This window comes from Neovison vison, chromosome 2 (genome assembly GCF_020171115.1).
Source record: "Neovison vison isolate M4711 chromosome 2, ASM_NN_V1, whole genome shotgun sequence".
In the NCBI taxonomy this organism is placed as follows: domain Eukaryota; kingdom Metazoa; phylum Chordata; class Mammalia; order Carnivora; family Mustelidae; genus Neogale; species Neogale vison.
The window spans coordinates 95,280,882-95,303,278 of NC_058092.1; the positions used below are offsets into that span (position 1 = coordinate 95,280,882).

Below are 22,397 nucleotides of genomic sequence, written 5' to 3' on the forward strand. Positions count from 1 at the left end.
TCCCCAAGACTCGGTAGGTGTAATGCCCAGAAGCCCTCTCAAGACTCACGTGGGAAGACAAAGAACAGTCCGCAGAAATTGGTGATGGTTACTCTACTGACAATAGTCCCCATTTTGATGTTTCCTCTTTTGCAAAAGTAAAACGGGAAAAGGCAGATAGGCAGACAGAGAGAGAAAAGAAAGAGTTTGGGACTAATTCATATGAGTGATGGGATTTTTTTTATTTTATTGAATTCTGCACATAATATTTGCAATGAAAACACTTTAAAGCCAATGACAAGTTTTTAAAATGGATCAGATAAAAATATCACATAATCAACTCACAGATATTTACTGCATTTACTTAACAGAAGGCTCAAATTTATTATGACAAGAACATTAGAGAACACGGCATAAGAACTTACTTAAGCTTTACATTAATAAGTGATAAACTAACATAATTCAATATCGAAAGAATATAGAAAAAAGTGTTTGATTTTACATTTTATTCAGAATTCCATTATTTATTATGCCATTATTTGAGAATGACTATTATTTCATTCCATACGAAATAATACTTGTTTGACTTAGCTGTTTGATAAAGAGAACTAAATTTAAGGTGAGAAAATTGTAAATTCCGACATCATATAGCATATGCTCCACTTAATTATGCACAGTAACACTGCATTGCTAATTAGTAAGGGTACAGAACATATCACAGACTGTTGATTTACAAGGGAAAGCAGTAACAGTGCCTCTCTGTTGTTTGAAAAAAAGAATTAAAGTGTGGTATTCTGTCACGACTTAACACATGAACCTTCTCCACATTCAAACTGAGCAGTCATATTTTAATTTTATTTGGGAAATTACCTAATTTTTAAATATGTGGATGAACTTTACCGCATATTTGAACTATGGCTAAATGGTACTAACAGAGTTATCTAATATTTGATAACCAATTTTTTAATAGTTTTAAGAAATAAGGAGTTTATTTAAAATAAGGACAGTTTTTCTGCCCGCTCCCCCGCACCTGTCCTCTGCTCATTACAGAACACATGGGATGGGCAAAAACAAGCTGAGAGTCGGAGCCACTGGTCGGTCTGATAGTATGTTTTCCCTGAATCAGAATGTCTGCTGTTTTTTGGGTTATTGCTTCTTTCAACTGTTCCGTCATTAGGGTAGGTGATGAAGATAACTTTTCAGTCTAGCATTTGATATCACATGGCTTTGGTGTCTGTGGTCAGGGTGTGTGGACTTAATATGTTCTAGATGGAAAATGTTTGGCTCTCACCCTGTCTTCTGGAAGTATCTAAGAAGGGCTGACAAGAGCAAAAAATACCTTGTCCTCCAAACCTGAAATTTCCCAACATATCATTTAGAATAGATTTAAATTAAAATTTTAAAGATATGGCAGTTATGGGGGCAAAAGAATATGACAGAAGGAGAACAGGGTAAAAAAAATGAGATTTGGAGCCATTTGTTGGCCATATGATCTTGGGCAAGTCACTTGATCTTTCTATCTGTTGTTTAAACTTCAGATTGTATTATCACTTTATATGCATATTTAAAGATTGAATAAGAATGGAGGATCTTTACAAAGTCTGACATAATAAACAAATGTAAGACACTGCTATGAAAAAAACTGTATTTGGATATCTGCATAATTACTATCTAAGATTTCAAAAACATACTACTGTTATTATTACATTAACATAAGGCAGAGAGATACTACATACACTGTTTGCTTTCCCTTGTAGGAACTTATAACTGAAATTATACCATATCATGGGGTAGTTCCAAAAATGGCCTATACTGAAAAAAAAGAAGAGTATATTACTATTTGGTTTATAATCATACAATTTTATGGCATATAGGAAAAACACTTTGACAATTAGTTATAAATAAACTAAATACTTAACCTTCCCACCCCAAACCCAGTATTAAGAGATCACATCATGGATACAATTTACTGGAAGAGATACTATTGTGGTTTGTTTCTGTATGGTCAGTTCACAAACTGTTGCAAGATACAATATTAACACAATTTGCTAGAATCACCATTGAGCAAATTTCAACAACTTTAAAAAAATAGATAGAACTACTTTTCACAATTATCACTAACACGAATATATAAGAGACTCAATTACACCTAAACTGAATTCACAAAACCAAAAATCATCAGATTAAATGTTTTAATGAACTGCTCGGCTAGTTAAAATATACATTTCCTATTATGATAGAGGCCTTTAAAAACTGCCCCCTTTTCTGAATGGAAGGATATAAGACTAAAACCTCTGGACAAATAATCTCATTATGACAAAATATTTCTGTATTACTCAAATGGACTAACATTTTAACAATTTCCCTAGTGTCCATATTTTAGCATCTTTCTATCCTTATCTCTTTCTACCATAAAACCAGCAACCAGAATATACTCTTGTTTTTCAATGGGTATAGTTACCTCTTATCTATGTTGTACAAAAGCTATAACCGTTCTTTTCCCAACTGTCCACAAAAGCCAAACAGAAGTGTTTGGGTTATCCCTGAATTTTGTTTCTCACTCCTGAGCAAAATTAATTACAATATGGCTCTATCAGGCCTCTTTTGTATTCATGAAAATTTACAAATTTTTGTGAATGTTATTTCAAATTATAGCCATTGATTCTGGGACTAAAACAGCATTACCTTCTTAATGCGACAAAAATGCACCTTGCAATTGGCTACAGTTCATTGGCAAGCCTAATATACTTAATTCTGGTTTGCTAAGTGTTTATTAAGCTACAAAAATTTAAACAGAAGTTTCACTGGAACAGAAATTTTGTTTCAATTAACTCAACATTCAAAAATGAAATGGTAAGTCATAATAGGTAAGCCACGGTCAAAATTAAAAGTTACTTTTTTTTATGTCTTGCTGAGGGTCCATTAGAAATAGGAACAGCTGGATTTGCAGTCTGTTCGGTCATGTGAGCAGGGATCTGTGGCATCTTAGTGCCAGGAGAGGAGCAACATGTCCACGTATATGTGCATCAGGACATTCTGAAAATGTTACAGAATTTTCAAAGATGTAGAAAAACAGACAAATTACTAAAGTCTTCACTGTACAGATAAAGAAACTGGGGATCAGAGATGTCAAAGGTACTTTCCCTAGGACACCTGAGTTATCAGCAGAGTGAGCACTAAGGCACAGGCACCTGCTTAAACTCTACCAAACTGCCTCTTGTGCAAAAAAAAAAAAAAAAAAAAAAAAAAAAATCAATCATAAGGTAAACATTCCCTTCCCTCTAACCTTTCCCCATGCTTCTGCTCTGGGGTTATAATGTTGAGTGTGTAGTAAAGCTCTGGCACTGTTTTTAGTATTTCATATACAATTTCAAATCACATTGACATCTAATTAAATTCAACAAATAATCTCCCCTCCTTTCCAGAAATTTCATTAATCTGTTTCCATTCTGCAGAGTGGTCTTTCTACTTTTTCATGATCCCATTAGAGGCCAGTGACAATTCTCAGAGGAGGAAAAAAAAATCCTATTTCCTCTTCTCACACTCAATTTGAAGAATGGTGTATTTATGACACTTTCAAGGTTTAAATCTTACTTCAATGTAGTCTTTCCTTCTGAGATGCATAAGAAAATCTGAGTACTTTAAGTATTCTTCAAAGCCTTTTCAAATGTATATAAATGAGGATTTGGAGGCTGGGAAAGGGCTTTGGGGATTATTTAACCCATCATACCCACCTTGCAATTCAGGAAAACTGTAACCTAGCAAAGGTGAGTGACTTATCTAGCATCCCACAGGTAGAAAGTGGGTAAGTACTCTGGTCTCATGATATCTAGACCAATGCTATATTTTTTGCTACACATTCAGGTGAACCATATTGGATATGATAGTCTACTCATATGGTGCCATTCTGTGCTTTTATTGCAAAGTCCAGGCTTTGTCTTTGTTTGAAACTGTGGCCTGTAATAATAATAATGCAGACATGATATGAAGTATACATAATGCTTAAAGCTGTGTCATTGGTGTTTCCTGAAGGTGGTACTTATGTCTATATTTGTAATGCCTACTGATCCTTACTGAAACATCTGAATGTCAAAGACCTCTATAAGACAGTTAATTGGTTTGTTTCAATCATGCCAATAGCTGATGTGAATTACTTTACTGTTGATCAGTCTGGGATCATCAGTTATGAGTATTAGGTGGCTAGAATGGATTAACAATTCCCTGGGCCAGTGTCTCTCGTATGTGGGCTAACACAGAACAAAAACATGGTGGTGGCTTTGGCTATGTTTTCACTTGAATCACAAATCACCCAGATGGGAGGTTCAAATAGCTCAAATCTGAGATACTTACCACTCTTTTACTTCACTTTTTAATAGAGAGATCTGGTCTCAAAATTTTGACCACTGAAAAAATACCAGCAGATTTTACAGAATTCATTGTAGACATTGCCTCAAAGAAAGTTACCTGGATTCTATCTCCTACCCATCTGTTGCTGCTAATAGCTATAAGACTGTTTCAGTTACCTATTCTTATGTATTAACAATGTAATTCATCACCGTATTTCCTTCTACATGGCATCAGAAAGTATTATAATCTTGGCTTTGCTACTGGAATACTTCGATAGTAATGGAAATTCTACAAGCCCTCTTATTATAACTTAGCTTCGTTATGCACTTGAATAACAGGAAATTGGTTATTTATGCGTTTGTTCAGGTATGTTTCAAAAATAAAATATGAAAATGAAAAAAAGTCTTCAGTATACCAAATGTTCACAGTTTGACTTTCCATAAGGCTTATTAAATAATATACAAATAGCTACCATTCTGCTGAAATGTCACAGTAAATACATTAATAATGGCACAGAAGTGAAATATCCCCAAATGGGAAATCATCTTCATGACCTCCTAAATCTCTTTTCCAACTAAAACTTTGCTTTTTTTATTGAAAAAGTTCCATTTCTAAAGGAATAAAATACAAAAATAGAAAATGAGTCAAGAAACCTTTTACAGATATAATCTGAAGGAAATTCTATAAACATTAGATGAAATATTCTATCTTTAAGAATGTGCTTTGTCTCACCACACCAAACATCACATGAAAACTAACTTGAATGAGTATATTATACATGAACTGCTGAAAACTATAACTAAATATTAAAATTTCAGTTAAAATAGATAACTTAAACATATAAGTACTAATGTATCTTTAAATTTATGTTCAAGCTAAAAGCTACCTATGAGACTAATTGCAAATCTATCATTTTGAATCAAAAAATAAAAGGATGTTTAATCAAGCAAGGCACATTTCTTTTAGGCCAGTCTGTTTAATACCATTCATCTGGGCACAGTGTAGACTTCACTTATTTACGTGTAAAATGGGCCAATCTATGTAGGAGAGCCTTTGGTACAAAACACACCTTCACAAATAAGGTTTCACATCACCCAGAACACAGAAGATAACATTGCTGTATCTCAGGATTCAACACAGTCCAGTGATTAACTGAAAGAGGAAAACAGTACCAGTTGGCTTGTTATAAACAGACATTTAGGTTTTCTCTATCGGCAGTACTGATTAGATTTTGAGTGATCTGATTTCATCAAGATGTCAAAGGGCTGAAATGATCCCTTCATATTTTTTGATGTTCTTCTTTATCTCCTTATCACTATCTTTAATACTGCATACAAGTTGAAGAGAATCCTCGAGCTTTAGAGCTGTTTCCTTTATATAAAGCATTTATCAGAGACAGGTTTAATGTCAGCTAAAACAAAACTTGTGCGGGCAGACAGATCACACCGCTCATCAGCAACACTGCATTCTTGATGGAGGCAATCTAAAAATGAGAATCCTACTGGCCAGTGCAGCTCTACAGTTCTCTATGTGGGACTCCTCAGGTATCTGTTGGGCAGAGCACAGTAATTTACTATATATTTAGCATTTTAAAAAATTGTAGACTTCATGTCAATATAAAATATTCTAGTCACTATACTTTTCATAACTTTGGGTTTTTTTTTTGTTTTTTTTTTTTACTGGTACCCTGAAAGTTCAACCAATTTAATTTTCTGAGCTTATCAACCACATATCAAAGCTTAGTTTTATAAATTAGAAAAAGTTTCTGAGTATGAACTTTTAAAGTATGAACTTTTTGTCCTTATTAATACCCATTTCCAAATGTAGTCCAAAGCAATGTCATTGTTTGCTTTTTGAACATAAAATTTTATCTTCACTTTTAGAACCATCCGAAACATTCTGAGTGCATATTGTCTTTTAGATAAATATGTGTGTTAATTTTCTCAATGTATTTCCAAGGATTGGTTTCTTTCCTGGCAGTACATCCCACTGTGGTGACCTAAGATGAGAACTCTTAAAGTGAACAGAAATCCTATGCTCAGATAAGTGTTATGAGTGTTATGGAGAAGTGGAGAGGGAAGGAGTGGTGGGCGGGGAACGGGTGGGGGGGAGGCGGGAGGGAAGGAGGGGGCAAAGAGAGATAGAGATTGAGAGAGAGGGAGAAACAGTCTCAAAATGAATATGGTGAAAACTGTGTTCTAATCATCATGCCTGTAATTTATCTTGTCATTACACAAATAACATTAAATCAGTTGGTCCTTTAAAATATAAACTCTGCATAGTTATGCACCACTTCAAGAAATCACAAATTAAGACAGTAACTGCTTAACCAGGGTCTGTGGAGAACCAAGAAATAGAAGTTTAAGGCTTGGTGCTTTCCTCTGCCAACTATGACTATCTTGTTCACTACTATGTCTAGAGTCTAGAATGGTAGCTGGACAGAGTAGACAATCTGTACATTGAATGAATGAATACATCCCTTTCACTGTGCACCGTGCCTGACACATAGCAAGTACTCAGTAAATATCCACTGAGTGAATAAGGGGATATGTAAAAATCAGATTCATGTATTCTAGATATTTACTAACAGTAGTAGAAAGGAGACTTCTAAATACACAAATAGAAAATGCTAAACTCAGTTCCAGGTTTCAAGATGTGAATACTATCTATCATAATACATAGAGAAAACTGATTCTTACATAGTTCTGGTTTTGGCAGGTATCTGAAATTCAGTGGTAAATGCCTACTGGTGGTGATCTGGAACTTGAATGTGCTTTCTGTAGAAGAATCATCCACTTACTAAACCTAATGTTGTATACCTACTGTGTGCTGGGCAATCATCTAGTAAAAAGTTTTCCTTATTGGCCTGGAGGATACTTGATCGTCCTTTATGAAAGATACAACTTCTTAACACTAATACATCAGGGGTATACTTTCGCATCACAACGTTCTGAATTTTCTTTTTTTTTAAGATTTTATTATTTATTTGACAGAGAGAGATCACAAGTAGGCAGAGAGGCAGGCAGAGAGAGAGGAGGAAGCAGGCTCCCTGCTGAGCAGAGAGCCCGATGCGGGGCTCGATCCCAGGACCCTGAGATCATGACCTGAGCCGAAGGCGGCGGCTTAACCCACTGAGCCACCCAGGCGCCTCCGTTCTGAATTTTCATTATGAGAATTTGAAAGTTACAGTGGTCGAGTAGCTAGTAATGACTACTGATTACTAGAAATTACAAGTAACATGAATGATCTGGCACCCATTTCATTTCCTAGGTGCCTAGCTGCTGTAGCTTTGGTTATCTTGAGATGGTTTTATTAAGCTGTCCTTCTCTTGCTACTATTACATCCTTCTTCTATACGAAGCTGAGCCTTTTTTTAAACCTCGTGTGTCAGTCCCTGCCTCAAGGCTCTTGGTACTATTAAATAAGTATGGTAGAGCTCAGCATCTTAATGGACTGTGGGTGTGGAAGGAGTTGCAGTTAAACAAAACAAGAAATCAAAGTGACATTTGAATGGTAATCATGTTTATATTAGCGGTTAGGAAAGAGCTGAAGGGCTTAGAAGAATGGACACTGACTTAAGTATGGAAATCAACTCTACAAAAACAGAGGGGGAAGTGTAATAGAAAATGGTGAGACCTATAATTGAAGATATTTGACCAAATAAATTTTCTAACATATGAAGCAAGAAAAGAGCACAAGAACGGTCAAAGTTCTGTAATTATGAAGCTTGTGAAGAAGTAAGTGGCACCTCCACCAAGGCCTAAACAAAAGAGGTACAGACACCCAGCTTACTTAACTTCATATTTGGTGATGGAAGGGGTTACAATCATTCCACAACATGGAGTTTTATGGGAACTTTGTTTTGATGTGCCTGTACTTCGACATCTATTAAGCAACTTAGAGTTGGCTGCACACCAACAACCTCTATCATTTCTGCCAACAAAATGGTAATGCATTAGCCAAAGGACTAGAAAAATTTCTCATTCAATTATGTACACTTTCCTGATTGGCCTCTTGGAAATTATATACTCTTGCCCCCCCCAAAAAGTTTAAATTCACTCAATAATTAAAGTTGGTAATGTGCTAAGATATGAGCTTTGTCAAAAATCTAGAAAGTCATGGAAAAATGAGCTTGAGTTGTAATCACTGCTACTTTGAGCAGTATTTAGATCTATTAATAATAAATATCCTTAATTCACATTACAGTCTGATAAAATAAACTGATCTTTTGAAATAAGTTAAAATGTTGTAAATGATTTTTAGAATATAGGTATAAGGCAATTCAAACACAGTTTTTACCTGGAGATATTATTCTGTCTGTGGTTTTTAGTCATCCACTACATTTTGAAATCCAGCATAGAGTCTCTCTTGTTTAACATGCTTTTTATTATAATTTCTTATAGAGGTAATCTATTGGTGAATAACTGAAGTTTTTTTGTCCTATAGTCATACATGAGGTAAATATAAAATGTAATGGCATATGAGGCTGCCTGTTATAATTTCTAATACCTTGAATACTCCAGTTTATAACAGAAAATCCAGTAAAACCCATATTGGGTTAAATAACAAAAATAAACAATGTAATGATTCTTCATTCCAAATCAGGAAAAAAACATGAAAAAATAAGAAATGAAAATTATTAATTTCAGTTCTCTGTTTTGTGACATTCCTTTAAAAAGACCTGACAACTTGTCCTCAGAAGAGAAATGATCTCTGTCCTATGTGGGCTTAACTGTATAAAGTGATGGAAGGCAAAAAGAGTTTCTAACTTCTGTTGGTCTATATATGTAATCTCAAGCACATGCTTCAGTTTTTTTTTTTTTTTTAATTTGGTGGCATATTTCGTAAGGAAATTGTTCCACTTAAGATGTACAGAAGTAACACCCAGTCAAGGTCTGGTCTGTTGTGCCTGAGAAATCCAGAGAAAGGAGAAAATTCAGAAGGGGTGTAGAAAAGGTTCCTTTCTGTTCATAAGTGGAGTACCTGCATTTTCTGCTGCACTGTTACGGTATTACCTAAAGTGCATCTATTATGATATTACCTAAAATCATAGCAGTATCTGCAGTCTTCTTTTATATCAATACTTCAGTTTAGTCTCAGTAGTTCCCATACTACACATGTCAGTTTGGCAAAGCTTCTGGAAACTTCCCTATACCAATATATACCAACATATGTTCCTGATAGCAAAATAGGTGCCCCTCACCTATTTTATTTAGAAGTGACCTAAGTTTTGCCATTATAAAAGTCATTCTGAGAATCTGCTCTTACTGCTTATGGGTTCAATGTCCCCCTCTTCTTTAATACATGAAAAAGTCACTTTAAAAAAATTACCATTTTTTGTGATCTTCCCATATATCTTGATGATTACATAAAAAATTAAGTTATTTTAGGGGTGCCTGGGTGGCTCAGTTGGTTAAGTAGCTGCCTTCAGCTCAGGTCATTATCTCAGTGTCCTGGGATTGAGCCCTGCTTTGGGTTCCCTGCTCAGCGGGGGGCCTGCTTCTCCCTCTCCCTCTGCCCTTCCACCCTGCTTGTGCTCTCTCTCAAATAAATAAAGTCTTTTAAAAAATTAAGTTAGTTTGTGAAAGAAATTATTTTATTGGGTAAGGCCGTATCTATAGCAATATAATTCTTTAAGGTGATTCACTGATGAAGTATCTAATGCCTTATTCAATTAGTGTCCATAGTAATGAAAATCCCATGGATATTTTAGGACTCACCATTAACTAAAACCAAGACTGTACTTACAGCAAAGTTCCTTAGAATGTCTGCTAGTTAGGTAAATTCCCAGAGATATCACTTATTTGTTCTGATTTTTGCTGTACTATGTAAGCCAATCAGTCAACAAGTATATATTGAGTATCATTTACAAATAGTGCTTATTAGCTGCTAGGTAGGAAACAGTTTCTGTGAAGCATTCCAACTCCAGGTAGCCATGGTGATTAGGAGTGATATATAATGTTATTTTAAAATTATTTATGTTAAGGAATTCCACCCCCGTAATTGGATAGCACTTTGTGGGGAAAAACCTGCTGCAGCATGTTTTACCAAATGGAAACCTTCTCCAGCGAACCAGGTTATTTTACCCATAACAACAATGATGATGAGTATAAGCCTCACAGCGATAGAATGAAGCATAGATACATGACAAGAAAATTTTGCTTATAGCTTAAAAACATCCAAATCGGAATTTCCTTCCTCTCATCCCTTCCCTGAATAAAGAGTTATATAGCACCAACTTTACTCCAGGTCTTGAGGGATTTAATAGCAATGAATAGACAAAAATTCTTTATTCTCATGGAAGGGAAGGGAAGATGGACAATAAACAAAGTAAGGAAAATATCTCATGTTAGAGGAGAAACAAAGCAGAGACAGGATAAAGGAGAGTGCTGTGCGGGCTGCTTGTTTAAACAGAGTAGTGAGGGAAGGCTTCAGTGAGATGGTGACACCTAAGAAGGTGATGGGGCGAGCCATGCAGGTAGCAGATGTTAGAGCATTCCAGGCAGATGGGACAGCACATGCAAAGCCCTGAGGTAGTGCACGCTTCGTCTCTTTGAGGAAGAGCAAGGAAGCTGGCCAGCGGCTGTATAGGGTCACACGGGAGAAGAATCAGAAAGGAGGTCAGAAGGTAAGGTGAGGTTGAGTAGGTAGGGCCTTGCAGGCCATGTGAGGCCTTTAGTGTGCAGCCTGTGTGAAATGGAGTGCCAAACAGGGGTTTTGCTGCGAATAAGTGACATAACCTGACAAATGCTTTAAATGGTTTTCTCTGGCCGTTATGTTCAGAATAGACTCAAGCAGGGGAAGGGATGGAAGTTGGTGGAACCAGTCAGGAGGGTACTCTAATAATCCAGGTGAGAGATAACAATAGCTTAGAACTGGTGTTTGCAGAACTAAGACTGGAAACACTTTGAAAGGGTAGCCAACAGGATTTGACAATAGCCTGGATAAGGGGTATGACAGAAAGAGAGGAATCTAGGAAAAGTCCAAGGATTTTAGCTAGAGCAACCAGAAAATTGAAGTTATAGTGATAGAAAGTGGGAAAGGGGCAAGAGACATAGGTTTGGTGGCAAGGGTTGGAGAGGAGAGGGAAGCTCAGTTTCAGACATATTAAGCTCAAGATACCCATCTGATATCTAAGTAGAGATGTCAAGTAGGTAGTTGGAAATTCAACCTGAAGTTCAGGGGAGAAGTCCAGGTAGGAGAGAGAAATTTACATATAGATAGTCTAATGCTATGAGAATAAGACCTAATGCAGAAAGAAAAGAGGTCTAAGGACTAAGCTGTAGCCCATGGGGCTCTCGAACATTAAGACTCAGGGGAGATGAGAAAGACCCAGTAGAAGAGATTGAGAAGGAGGAGCCAGGGAGGTAGTAAGAAAATACAGAGTGTCATGCCCTGAAGTCAAATGAAGAACTTCTTCCCAGGAGGGGAGGAAGTATTTCAAAGCACCAAATGCTTCTGATGGGTCAAATGAAATGACCACTGGGGTGAGCTATAAGAGGTCACCAGTGACCTTGAAAAGTACACACTTGGTGAAGCGATGGGGTGAAAGTCCATTTGGAGCAGATTTAGGAGAAAATGGAAAGGCATTCAAGGATGAACAAAGAGTGATAGAGTCCCTACTCTCATCGAAGAGACAGACATTAATCATATAACACAAACAAATATAAAATGACAGCTATGTCAAGAGCACATACTATATTCAGTTCATTCTAAGACATACTTTTTCAGACTTAAGCATCTATGAAATTGGGATGTACCTTAAAATCCCTGGTACTATCCCTTAAAATGGGCAGCTTTTCTTTTTTCAGTGGCACATAGAATAACAGTTTTCCTTATAATGGTAGGCTCCTTAAATTTGATGAAATGTAGCATAACAGGGAACTGATAAAACCAGTCATGAGAGATATCCTGGAGGGAATACTGAAGTAAAGTATAAGGTAACAAAGTGAAGAGGGGGCTGACAGGGGGAACATCTACAAGGATCCCCCACAGATTAAGGGTGAAGGGTAGCTTAACCCCTAACTAGAAGATCAGGGCCTAGACAGACCATGTAGGGCCATGAAGGCTGTGTTAAGCATTTGCATCTCTATCCAAAAAACAAGGTAAAGACCTTAAAAGAATTTAAAGCAGGGGCAGGTGATGCAATTAGGTTTGAGTCTCAAAATGATGCTTTTGGTTATCAGGTAGAGAATGGGTCAAATCGGCCATAGTAAATGTAGCGAGGCCATTCGAAGAGACTTTCACACCTATTTTGGATAGAGATGACAGTAGCATAGATTAAAGTGGTGATGGCAGTGATGCTGAAAAGTAGATTATTTTCAGGGATATTTAGGAGGTGAAATGAGTAAGCTCAGTGATAGATTGGATGTATTTACTACTTTATAAATCTATTACATTAATAAATACATTGATAACACTAGGCAATAAGTCTGCATTTTAAGCAAGGTTATGAAAAAATAAAAATGCTTTGTAAATGTCTATGCACCACATATGAATGAAAACCCATACTGTGGAAATTCACCAATTTTAGACTGTTTATGTCTGTAGAAAGAAAGTAAATATATCTTAGGATAGAAAATAACAGGTGAGGGGTTTGTGTGTGTTTATGTGTAACAAATTACCCTCATTGGTTTCTCTTCCAAATTAAGTCATATGTTTTAATTTAATGAACATGTTTAAATGTATAAAAATAAGAACCTTAGGATTCAGAGAATTTCCATAAAGAACAGGAGTTTAAAATAAACTTTAACAAAAAAAACCAGTGAAACAGAAGTGATGATTGACATATAACACGTAAGTGCAATGTTAGCTTTCATTCTAAAAAGTTAGTGGGAATCTCAATAAAGATTTCCAAGAGCCTTTGTGCTCTGATGAAAGGGGTGGGGGTTATGTTGGGGGCTCACTGGAAAAGAAAAAGATTCTCTCCACTCTTTAGCACCAGGCTGGGGTATGATCCCTGTATCTGCAAAGTCAGAGCCCTATATGCACAAATTTATTCTTAATGTTCTTCAGATACAAGAAGACATCATTTTTTGCTCATTTAATGCTATTTACTAACAACCAGAATCCCAGGAATTACTTTTCAGTCTAGAGCTCCTATTCTGCACTATTTAGATTGCAACAGTAATAAAATGGCTTCCACGAAAATGATGGAGCCGATTTTCCAGATCTCCTCTTTAATGTATTTGATAGTTAATGGTGCAAAATTTGAAATGCAAGGAAAAACACATTCAGTACAAAAGGGGGGGGGTGAAGAACCACAAAAATGTTTCTTCGTAAAATGCTTTTTTCTTTATAATTCCAAAGACAGAATTAGTTTACAGCATCACTGAAAACAAAGACAAATATTTGAAAACTTTCTAACCTGTCTGAATCACTTAAATTAAATTTGCAAGGTGAATGTGAGCATATAAAGAATATTATTATCATATACTTTCTAGCAATGGCCATTTTCTGGCAGGAGGTTAGGAGCTGAGTCATGATAGCACAGGGTTTGGGCTCTGCATGGCTTCCCTCCCTTCCTCCTGCCTCCTCTGATCTGCCCTCTCTCAAAGGTTTTCAACCATTCCCTGCAAGTTATAGAAAACAAATGACTATTAAAATACTGCCAAATGAAATACGGAAATTAGTAGCATGGAAATAATAGTCTTATTCTCATTTAAAAGGTAAAATAAAAGACAGAAGGATAAGCCCCACCCTAAAACACAAGCCCTAAATATCCTCTGCCCCATTCTTCCGTTCCTCACCTCTATCTCAGTGTTTCCATAAGTCTTCAGATTGGGGGGAGAGGGGGCACTTGTGCTTCTTTGCATTTCTTAGTGGGAGGGGTTATCACTTCTATTTACAGCTGAGAGGTGGGAAGGACTTGGAACTGCTAGAGAAAATGTTGAAATTTTAAATATATGGAAGTCATTAAATTATAGTTATGGTTCTTAAAGGAAAAAACTATTGGTATTAGATACACTGAATTTATATACTTTGACCAGAGCAGTTGCTTGAGTACGTTTTATGCCAAAGAGGTAAATAACAAATTTTATGTCAACAAACCGTAACTTTAAATTTCTTCATATTCTGCATTTAAAATTTCAATCCCAGAAATTTTGTCTCAAAATTTAGAAATCACTGATATAATGCTGACTCTTATGAGTAGCTGTTTGTGATTATGTCACCATAGTTGGTGGGTATTAAAATTTGGTATAATATCAGTTTAAAAGCATCATGAAAGAAATAAATAACAACATTACTTTTATCTCTGGATTCACCAGCTCTAGGGTAAATACATTTTCCCCAGGGTTTTGATAGACATGCAAGCACCAGTCACACCTCCTCCCATGAATCTTTTGTACCCACAGACATATGTATACCTTTCAACATCCAAGATGTACAGTTGAGCTCAACAGTGAAATCTTTGATATGTGTAAACTTAGGCTCATTTGCATTTTGCTGTAAGCCCAAATCACTATGTATTTTAGTTTTCTGAATGATTTAGGACCTTAGAGAAGGGGCTACAGCCATTATAAAGGACAGAAGTATATTCCTATGTGTTTTTGAGCACAGAGCTCTTCAAGATCCATGGAGTGACTGGGTAAGGCAATAATGTTGCAAATTTCAATGAGGTGGCAATCTCCTTCTGCTTTCAATCCTTTTGTTCTAAGTAATTTCTCCTTTCTTAATAAGGGGGAGTCAAAATATTTATACTATTTGCTGGCATGGATATTGGGTAACCTAAGCAAAGTATAAAGAAATGGAAAAATAACAATTTGCATAATACTATCATCTACTCTAGATTAAACACTTCGGATATTAATCTTAAAACTGAAAAATATCTATTGTCCTAGCAGGTATCACTACTATGCTTATGCTTTCTGGGTATAATATTAAATGCAGAAAAATCAATCATATAGGAAAATAATCTTTTATTAGTAGGAAAGTTGATTTCTTGCTCAACTTAAATACCTTATATTTAATCCCTATGGTTAAAAATCCCTGATGATTGGGGCACCTGGGTGGCTCAGTGGGTTAAAGCCTCTGCCTTCGGCTCAGGTCATGATCCCAGGGTCCTGGGTTCGAGCCCCACATTGGGCTCTCTGCTCTGCTTCCTCCTCTGTCTCTGCCTGCCTCTCTGCCTGCTTGTGATCTTGATCTGTCAAATAAATGAATAAATAAATCTTAAAAAAAAAATCCCTGATGATTAAGAAAGGGTTAATTCTCAATATACTGCCTAAGGTAGGTTTCTGGAAATATATTCACTACAGGAATTCATTATTTAGTATATGTGCTGCCGAAGCGAGCACAGGAATTCATTATTTAGTAACATGGGCTGAAGTCAAACCTTAAAGCATAAGAGATTTATTGTTTCAATCTCTTTCAAGTCATGCAATTAAAGGAACATGAGTTTGGGGGCCAGAATGACCTGGCTTTAAATCAGAGCTGGGTTTCTTGCTAGCTGTGAAGTCTCTGGGAAATCACTTAACCAAAACTATCTATTTATTACCCTCCTGAAGTAGGTGAATACCACTTACCTTGCAGAGTTGAGACGTGTCCAGGACACGCTAATTACATGGTAATTATTATAGTTACACAGACAGTAAATAGGAAGACACTGATTACTTATGTATTTTGTATCATTCACAAAGCTCCATGTTAATTACACTATGCTTGTAAGGATCACAATAATAATGTAATCTCTTGGCAAAATCTCTGCTGCATAGCATGCAAGTATTTTTTCTAAGTGGTATACTGTAGCAACATTCAACATTCACCAAAACTTTATGAGATACTATTTATTATTCTCATTGTACCAATAAGGAAACTGAGGCACAGAGAGGGTAAGTAATTTACTCATGGAGAAGAGTCTGGATTCAAACCCTGGCAGTATGACTGCAGAGCTAAAAAACCTGAAAATAACATTAATGTAAGATTATTGCCATTCACTCGTCAAGTATTACTGAATACATACAAAGTGCTACATGTGCTAGGCGCTAGTGTCCAAATTCTGTATTTGTCAAAATACAGAACCTACAACCTTTACAGAGCTTATAATTTGGCAAAGGAGGCAATTATACCACCTCAAAGTGATGACTCAAAAAGCTGTATTTCTCTGGATTAAAAAAAAAAAGTCTTCTTCATATTACTATTAATAACCATACAATTCTAAAAATTATGGTACAACCATAATTTACTTATAGAACTAAGCAGGGTTTCTATATCTTCTAAATAAAAGTGAATAAAAGTGTCACTGTACTTTGTTCATCTTTCCATCAAGATCTTTTAGGAACATATATAAAAATTATTCTTAACATTATTACTATAGTGTGTCTAACATATTACCACCAAAATGGGTTACAAAAAGAATGGTCATTAAGAATACCAAGAATTTCATCAAAAGGTAGATCAATGGTAAAAGTAACTCAAACAAGTAGCAAAGGACTACAGATAAAGGAGTCCTATTTTGATGCACATACAGATAAAAGCAGGGACCCCATGACCAGGTATACAGATCTCCTGACTCTATTACTTTTTTGTCTTTTCTTTCCTCTCCCCTCACTAGAAGTCTTCAACATTCTTTTAAACTGTATTAACTACACAAATAATAAAATAGGTAGGCTTCTGATTACCTGAAAAAACTTTATGAGATTTAGAATTAGGGTTACTCTCACTTCCTTTAGGACCGAATAGTTATACCCTATAAAAATAAAAAAAATCTGTGCACAATGTATAACTGTGAAAAACATAGTATAATACCTATAATGTATATAAAATAAAATGATTTCATTAAAATACAGGGTTACCCTTGTAAGTTTAACCATTTTTGTTTAAAATGACTGTACTACTGCATACTAGTAATTATGTAAATTAAAATTGGGCCAATAATCTAATAGCAGTAGGTTCTGCCTTTTATCCTTTTTTTTTTTTTTTTCTTTTCTTAAAGGGGAAACAGGTTGTTCAGAAGCCAAGAGGGTTAGTAAAAGGAATGGAATCATTTTCAGTTCCATTTTGGTGAAGGTTATTCTAAAGAGCAATGACTCCCCCCACACACCCACCCTTTTGTCATTAAACAATAGAAACCAAAGGTCAGTAAACAACATGGAAATCAAAAGGAAAAGATGTTGTAAGTGATCTTTAAAAGGCACCTGCATGTAATTAATATAAAACCATTGGTTTTGCAAGTATTGCCAATCTAGACAAGAACAGCATTTTCCTAGTTCTGAGTCCAAAGAGGGAGAGCTAGAGCTCTCAGTACCCCCAAACGTGCTCACCTGATTCTGTTTGTCTTCTGGCAACCCCTGGTATATGGCTGAAACTTGCAGGAATTTTCCCAGGATGTGGTTACTTCCCGTCCCTCCTTTTTATTGATTGTCTGCAATTCCCTCAGTTAAAAAACAGGCGTCCTTCATATTTTTAAAGTTTATTTAGCTTTTCAAGTGCTGTTTGTGGGATCTGGAACTTTTTTTAAAAGGAAGTCTGAAGGTTCCTTGTAGTAAAGATTCAGGTACATGGACTGAATCTTTCATTTGCTTACGTACAGAACACTTTTACATTTGCTTTTAGATTTCACTGGTTGGCTTGAAACTTCTTGGAGGAAGAAAACAGTATCCTTTGAAGTTATTGCCTAATTTTTGGCATTTAATTCAAATCGTGCCTCACTGGAGTGTATTTCTAACATTCCAAAGGTGGTATTTTCCTTCCCGATTCAGTCATTATGAGATGATATCAGTGACTTTCTGTAGTAAAAAAAATCATTTCACCACCTCAGATTCTCAGACATAACCTTATTTGTGCGGTTTATTCAAACAGTGGTTTTCCTTATGAAATCTTGTAAGGAAGAACCATCTGGAAAGGTTACTGTGGAAACCGCAGGGGCTAGGGGGTGGGGCTAGAGAGCAAGAGATGCCATGACAACCTTTTTCGGGTTTCCCAGGAAACAGGGGTTGCTATGGGAACTGCATCAGTCAGGTCCGAATTAGTAACTTCCGCTGGAAGGAGTGTCTGCCACTTTAATCTTCTTGTGATACTGCAGAAGCTTATCTCGCAGACGCATTAGGAATTCTGTTTGTTTGTTTCTCTCAGCAGCACTGAAAACATCTGTTTCTACACTTTGATAGATGTTGCCAGGAACACACACACAGAACTTCAGAGGAATCTGCCTGTCTGCCCCCCTTTCCAAATGCTTAACAAGCCCCAAAGAGTTCAACTGATTTAGTGAGATCAGGACACCTTGGGCATTTCCCTTTGTTCAAAATGGTAGAAATGTTTAAAATTCCCGGAGGGGTTCTGAATAGAAATTCCAGTCAAAAAAACAAATAAACTTACAGTGGGTTTACAAGTCATTGTTCTAATTAGACTTCTCATACACGTATCCACAGCGAAGGCAACTGAACTAAATATTCAATAATGTTAATGGGTACAGCAAACAGAAGCATCCTTTAAGTATGTGCCTTCTTTACTTAGTAAAGAAACAACTGTCTTTTCAGTTCTGAGGTTAGGCAGTTTTTCTAACTGTTCTTTAGTTTCATTTCCTCCCAGGATGTACTTTTTTTTTTTTTTTTTTTAAAGAGGGTGTGTACTAGAAATGAAGTTTACAGTAAGTTTGTTCTTTGCGATATTACAGAAGGGGGAGAGAAAAAAAATGGAGAGCTGAGAGAATGCAGCCCACTTGCAAAACTGACACCTGTTTCAGTATGAAGCAGTAGGGAGAGGGAAAATGAAGTGTGCTTTCACTTCTTCACGTCCTTTCCTTGATGAATGGTCTGGAAATGTATAAAACAAGGGCATACACAGACCAAGGGGGCACGTTCCACACAATACTGAGCACAGCATGTCACTTGTAGCATATATTAAACATCAGTAAATATCTTTTTGATGTTGACACAAGAGTTGGGATTATTGTTCGTGGTGCAGGTGGCCGTGGAATTGCCCGTTTTGAAAGGGGTCTGGGGGAACGCGCTATGGTTCATGCCCCCCTCTTCAATCACCATATACTCCGACTTACTCAGAGTCGAGTTACTCCTTGCTTTTCGGAGCTCCTCGGCCGAAGAGGAGAGGTGCTGGCAACTTCCCACGTGCATGTACTGAGCTTGCTCTTCCCCTTCTGTCTCCCGGTGGTAGAAGTAATTGAAGTTGGAAACAATCACAGGGACTGGCAAAGCAATGGTCAAGACACCAGCGATGGCACAGAGCGATCCCACAATCTTGCCCCCTATGGTCACCGGGTGCATATCCCCATAACCTACGGTTGTCATGGTTACCACTGCCCACCAGAAGGCATCCGGGATACTGCTAAAACCAGAAGTGGGGTCGTCTGCCTCAGCAAAGTAGACCGCGCTGGAGAAGAGGATGACCCCAATGAAGAGGAAGAAGATGAGCAGCCCCAGCTCCCGCATGGAAGCCTTCAGCGTCTGGCCCAGGATCTGCAGCCCCTTGGAGTGCCGGGAGAGCTTGAAGATGCGGAAGACCCGCACCAGCCGGATGACCCTCAGGATGGCCAGGGACATGGCCTGCTGTCCATTGCCCTGTCGCTCAGCCAGCTCGGTGCCCAGAGTGATGAAATAAGGGATGATGGCCACGATGTCTATCAGGTTCATGATATTTCGCGAGAAGGTGGCTTTGCTAGGGCAAGCGAAGAACCGCACGAGCAGCTCAAAGGAGAACCAGATGATGCACAGGGTCTCCACTACGAAGAAGGGATCCGAGAAGCTGGAGGCTCCGGCTGGGGCCCCCGACGTGCTGTTGCTGGCCGCCTCGAACGGCTCCTGCGACGACGCGGCGGGGTAGTCCTTCTCGTCGCGGAACTCGGGCAGCGTCTCCAGGCAGAAGATGACAATGGAGATGAGGATGACGAGCACGGACACGATGGCGATGCCCCGCGCCGGCCCGGAGCTCTCCGGGTACTCGAAGAGCAGCCACACCTGGCGCTGGAAGTCGCGGCGGGGCAGCGGGCGCTCTTCCTCCCGCAGGAAGCCCTCGTCCTCGCGGAACTTCTCCATGGCCTCCTCGCCCAGCTGGTAGAAACGGATCTCCTCGGAGAAGATGTCGATGGGCACGTTGACCGGCCGGCGGATGCGGCCGCCCGACTGGTAGTAGTAGAGGATGGCGTCGAAGCTGGGCCGGTTGCGGTCGAAGAAGTACTCGTTGCGGAGCGGGTCGAAGTACCTCATGCGCCGCTTGGGGTCGCCCAGCAGCGTCTCCGGGAACTGGCAGAGGGTCTTGAGCTGCGTCTCGAAGCGCAGCCCGGAGATGTTGATGACCACGCGCTCCCCGCAGCAGTCCTGCTCCCCGGCGGCCGGCAGCGCGGGCGGCAGCGGCTCGTAGCGGTCGCGGTCGCAGACGCCGCCGCCGCCACAGCCGCCCTGAGGCGGGCCCCCGCCGCCGTCGGCCGCCTCCGGCTCCAGCAGGTGGTCCCCGGGCACCACCGTCATGTCGGGCGGCAGCGCTGGGCCTGCGGCGGGCTCGGCGTAGCCGGGGTTCACCAGGTTGTGGGCGCCGCCGCCGCTCGCGGGGCGCTGGGGAGGGTGGGCGCGGTGGCGGGCGGAGGGCGGCGGCGGCGAGCGCAGCAGGCTGAGGTGCTCGTCCATGCGGCGGGAAGAGGCGGCGGCGCGGACCGCGTCGCTCCTCCTCGCGCTCCCCGCCCCTCTGCCGCCTCCGCCCCCCCTCCCCGAGCCCGGCCCGCAGCCTGTTGCTGCCGCCGCCGCCGGCGCCGCTGCCGCCGCGAGGCTCGGAGCGGATCTGGCGCGGTCCTGGGGGCTCCTCAGGGGCTACGCCTCCTCGCCCGCCCCCGCGCTGCCCAGCCCCACCCCCGCGGAGCGCGCGTCCACCGCCCCTCCGCGGCCCCTCAGGATGCCCGCCCACCGCGCGGGCGCGCGCCCGGCTCTACCGCCCGGCGGCTCACGGGGACCGCGAGGCCCGGGCCCCCGCCTCCCGACCCCCCGACCCCCTCCTTCCGCCGCCGCGCCCTTCTGGGCCGCCCAGGCGCCCTCACTTTGCACTTCGGTGTCCCCCGCGAGCCCCCGCCCGGCCGAGACGGCCCTCGTGGAATCCGGACCCGGACCCCCGCCACCGCTGGTCAGCCCCTCCCCCCCGGCCCGCGATGCTGCGTCCCGGCCCCGGGGCTTCTGGCCGGGCCTGGGCCACCCCGCCGCCCGGCGAGCGGCGGCCGCCTCGCCCTACACGCGCCACCCGGGCCCGCCCGGGGAGGAAGTCTCAGCGGGGGCCGGGGCGGGCGAGGAGAGAGGATGGGGATGCGCGCTGGGCAGGGAGCTTGGTCGAAGGAGGGAGCGACTGGCCGAGTGGGCGTCCTGGGGAAGGGACCCTGAGTTCCTTGAGGCTGGGCGACCGCCGGGGCGGGAGCGCTCTGAGCACTAAAGCTCCCGTGCGCAGGAGAAGCCCAACGCAGTAATGGGTTCCGACGACTTTGGCACCCGGGGTCTGAAGAAGATGGGTCATGAAAGGCATTCAGGGACTTTGCTTCTGTAGCGAGTTCTCACTAACGTTGGTGGCGGAGATTCAGGGCGCGACGGGAGTGGTGGGGAGGGAGAATCAAGGACCCAGTTTCTGGTTGGGATGGGCGAGGGCAGCCTGGTCTTTTCAGAAGAGCGAGGTTTCCCGTCGGTGGGAACAGGAGAAGGAAAGGAGAAGGGAAATGCACATCTTATCCCAAGTCTGTCGTGGGAGGGACTGGAGAGCGACTGGCACCCAGACCCTGAACGTTCCACGGCTAGCTTTGTGGTAAGGTTTGCCACGTTCCAGTTGTGAAATCGAGAGAACATTCAGCCGGCGACTTGTATCTCTCTTGCATGACCTGGGCCTAGAGATAATATTATCCCCTTGGATTCTAAGCGGTTTCTTCAAATTGTGGTCATTTTGACCCCGATTTCTGTGTCCAGACATTTTAGCAACTCCAATTTAGAGCCTACCCTAGACTTTATAATGCATTTCCTCCTGTATCATTCAAATCATTCACAAAAGAGAAACTGTTGTCTGGGCCACGCCCTCCTCACCCATCCTCCCTTAGCTGACAGTTCAACAGGCAAAGTAACTGCGATTTGTGGTCCCATTTTCCCCTCAGCACTG

At 40.3% G+C, this 22,397-nt stretch overlaps 1 protein-coding gene across 4 annotated transcripts; it reads right to left on the bottom strand.

Annotated features, from left to right (window-relative positions):
• Window positions 1-200: 200 nt before the first annotated feature.
• On the bottom strand, window positions 201-20,902 carry KCNA3 (potassium voltage-gated channel subfamily A member 3). 4 transcript variants are annotated; one of them, XM_044238889.1, is made up of 2 exons: window positions 17,588-20,902; window positions 201-5,478 (listed from the first exon to the last, which is right to left on the bottom strand). In XM_044238889.1, the coding sequence occupies exon 1, from the start codon at window positions 20,900-20,902 to the stop codon at window positions 19,166-19,168; it is 1,737 nt and encodes a 578-aa protein (XP_044094824.1). In that variant the 3' UTR covers window positions 201-5,478; window positions 17,588-19,165. The 4 variants fall into 4 exon arrangements, with proteins under 4 accessions (XP_044094824.1, XP_044094821.1, XP_044094822.1 ...); XM_044238886.1 differs by having other exon boundaries at window positions 201-5,874; XM_044238887.1 differs by lacking the exon at window positions 201-5,478 and adding an exon at window positions 14,074-14,199.
• Window positions 20,903-22,397: the final 1,495 nt, after the last annotated feature.

Coding starts and splice junctions, on each gene's coding strand:
- KCNA3 (XM_044238889.1), bottom strand. CDS start 20,902: ATGGACGAGCACCTCAGCCTGCTGCGCTCGCCGCCGCCGCCCTCCGCC.